The sequence below is a fragment of the Cynoglossus semilaevis genome, chromosome 6 (assembly GCF_000523025.1).
Source record: "Cynoglossus semilaevis isolate Cse_v1.0 chromosome 6, Cse_v1.0, whole genome shotgun sequence".
NCBI classification, from domain to species: Eukaryota; Metazoa; Chordata; class Actinopteri; order Pleuronectiformes; family Cynoglossidae; genus Cynoglossus; species Cynoglossus semilaevis.
In genome coordinates this window covers 13806118-13808625 of record NC_024312.1, presented here as the reverse complement: position 1 = coordinate 13808625, position 2508 = coordinate 13806118, and the positions used below count along the sequence as shown (strand labels likewise).

General features: G+C 36.9%; 1 protein-coding gene across 1 annotated transcript in view; it reads right to left on the bottom strand.

The window, feature by feature from the left end:
• Positions 1-198, bottom strand: part of yars2 (tyrosyl-tRNA synthetase 2, mitochondrial) — a 3428-nt gene extending 3230 nt beyond the window's left edge. Inside the window, 2 exon segments of the mRNA XM_017032830.2 lie at position 1; positions 4-198. The exon segment at position 1 is cut by the window's left edge and continues 603 nt beyond it. Coding sequence (XP_016888319.2) covers position 1; positions 4-160 — 158 coding nt within the window. The 5' untranslated portion in view covers positions 161-198.
• Positions 199-2508: the final 2310 nt, after the last annotated feature.

Genomic DNA, 2508 nt, shown 5'->3' with positions numbered 1-2508 from the left:
GAACACCGCGTTTATTTAAAGAGAATAGTAGTCCATTGAGTACAGAAGGAGAACAGTGAAACTGAGACCGAGGGTTGAAATAAAAACCACTTCTTCTCAGATTCACACTGGAGCCATGCAGCGATAGAAAGCGGCAGCTCCGTGTCATGGAGGCAGCCATGTTGGAAAATGTGTGCCAGAGAGACCGGAAGTGCAGATAGCGTAACTGTGACGCTGAGCGCCATCTAGTATACTGGTTTTAAATAAATTATATATAGCGTAAAACTAATATAGTTGAGAGTAAAATATGGAAATATTAAACGTGGACAATATTTAAAATTTGTGTATGTCATGTGCTGTCTTTGAACCGAAGATTAAAAACTGAGCTTCCGTTCTCAGAACCACTAGATGGCAGCTCTACTTTTCAAATATCACTGAAGTGATGGTGAAGGTCAAATGTTTAGTATTTTTCATCAGGCAAATACTGATAATCTAATCATAATATTTAATAATTATTTCTTTGTGTTTTAGCCTCAAATAGAATAATTCAAATGTACTACCCAATCACAGGCTGTTTATTTCTTTGTTTTAATTTTTAGTCACTAAAAATGCAATGTATTTTCCCATTAAACTACAAATCAAAGCCATATTTGAAAATTATTTATTTTGACATTCATCCAATGTCAACTCATTCCATTGTTTTCAAAGACTAGATATACATTCATTAAACATTTACAATATTATTATTATCATCATTAAGCCACAGTACACATTCCCAACACATCCATTGACAGTCTCCATTGTCTCTTTGCAGGACACTACATCCATAAAAACAAACTCCATTAAATCAGGGGGGGCGGGGGGGGGGGGTCTAAGTTATAATCATCATGACTGCTGCCCCATGAAAACTGTTTGCTGTTTGTTTTGTAAAAATAAAAATGGTCAAAACTACTACTGATAGAATTTTGTGGTGTAAGGCAGTGCACCATAGTTGTATAAGGATAAGTTAGAACAGTACTATTCTCCGTCCTGAGCTAGTTTAACAACGGAAGACTATGGTTCCCTGATACAAGTTAAATATCCCTTGTCAATGCAACACAAAACACATACTGTATTTACACAACTTTTCCTAAAGGGCCTGTTTTTACAATTTCAACCACTGTGTTTAGATCGCAAAACCATGTTGTCCTTATTAAAGTGAATCCCACACTTTTCCTGTTTGAACCAGACTTAGGAGCATTTTAAGCGGCTGTAGATACGAGACATTTCCCTAAGCCTTCTGTGACATCAGTTCACATTAATGTGGCTCGTGTGTCACTGAGAGCAGAGTCCTAAATATACCGAGTGTGTGTGCATCCAAGCACACGTCAATTCTTTTTTTTTGAATCTCTAAAGTTATATGGCATGGTCACATGCTAAGGCACAAACTGTTCCTGGAGAAGAAAAATCCCAGTCCCAGTAAAAGCTTCATAAGGGACTGAAACCATAAAGAATAATACAGTGTATTAAGCAAAAGGGAGCGCTTTAAGTGTAAGAAAACCTACACCAAATAACACAATACAACATAGCAGCAAGTGGTGAGAGAAACATTTAAAAAGTGACATAATAGGTTTTTTAAAAAGGATATACTGCATTTTCATTACTGCATCATTTGTACTGTGATCACGTGTTAGGTGGTGGCAAAATGTTTTGTTTTTTTAACATACAGGCAACAACTGAAAAGATCTGCTGATGAGGATAAAAAGAATACAAACGCACATATTAACTTCCCAAATGTATTCTTCTATGTGCAACCTGAGAACCAAGTATAAAAAGCGTATCCAAGTATTGCAAGATCAGTGCTGAATTGTAGCCCAGGCATTTGAAAAACGACAAATGTTCTTTGTCAGTCCGAGGTCAGAAAGGTTTTGCAGCCTAGTTGTTACGTAAAGTTGCCGTAGCCCTACACACCTCTGCATGCCTTCAGATGAAAACACCAGAGCCGAAGTCAGCTGTACAGCTGAAACAAATTGAATGCATACGATATCACACATGGATAGACCTCGACAAAAGGAATGTCCCTAAAGGGATTAGAACTTTGCATGTTCTGATGAGCCGTCGCTCCGTTCTCCTAAAATCTATTTACAGTGTACCCTTAAGATGCGTCATTTCACATAAACAATAGTCTGATTTCGATGCTCACATATACTTTAGTATAAAAATATCATCTATTTCAATCAAAAATCACAATTGCTTGTCATTAAAGTAAATACAGTACGTGCCTACTTTTACTGTAAAATTTTAACACATTCAAAAATAATTTTCTACACAGAGGAATACAAAAGTTAATCATTTTTACTATCTTGTATACTTGGGGAGGTGAAAGCTTGGGGCAAGCAGTCAGCGGTGATTGTTTCACCTGTGGTATGTACACTGACCTGTAACATACACCAGGTCCATCTCTAAGCCCACGATGATTGTAGGAGATTTTGATGTGTGTTATAAGGTGAGGGATCGGGGGAGAAAAGTTCATAAACACTTAATTTTATC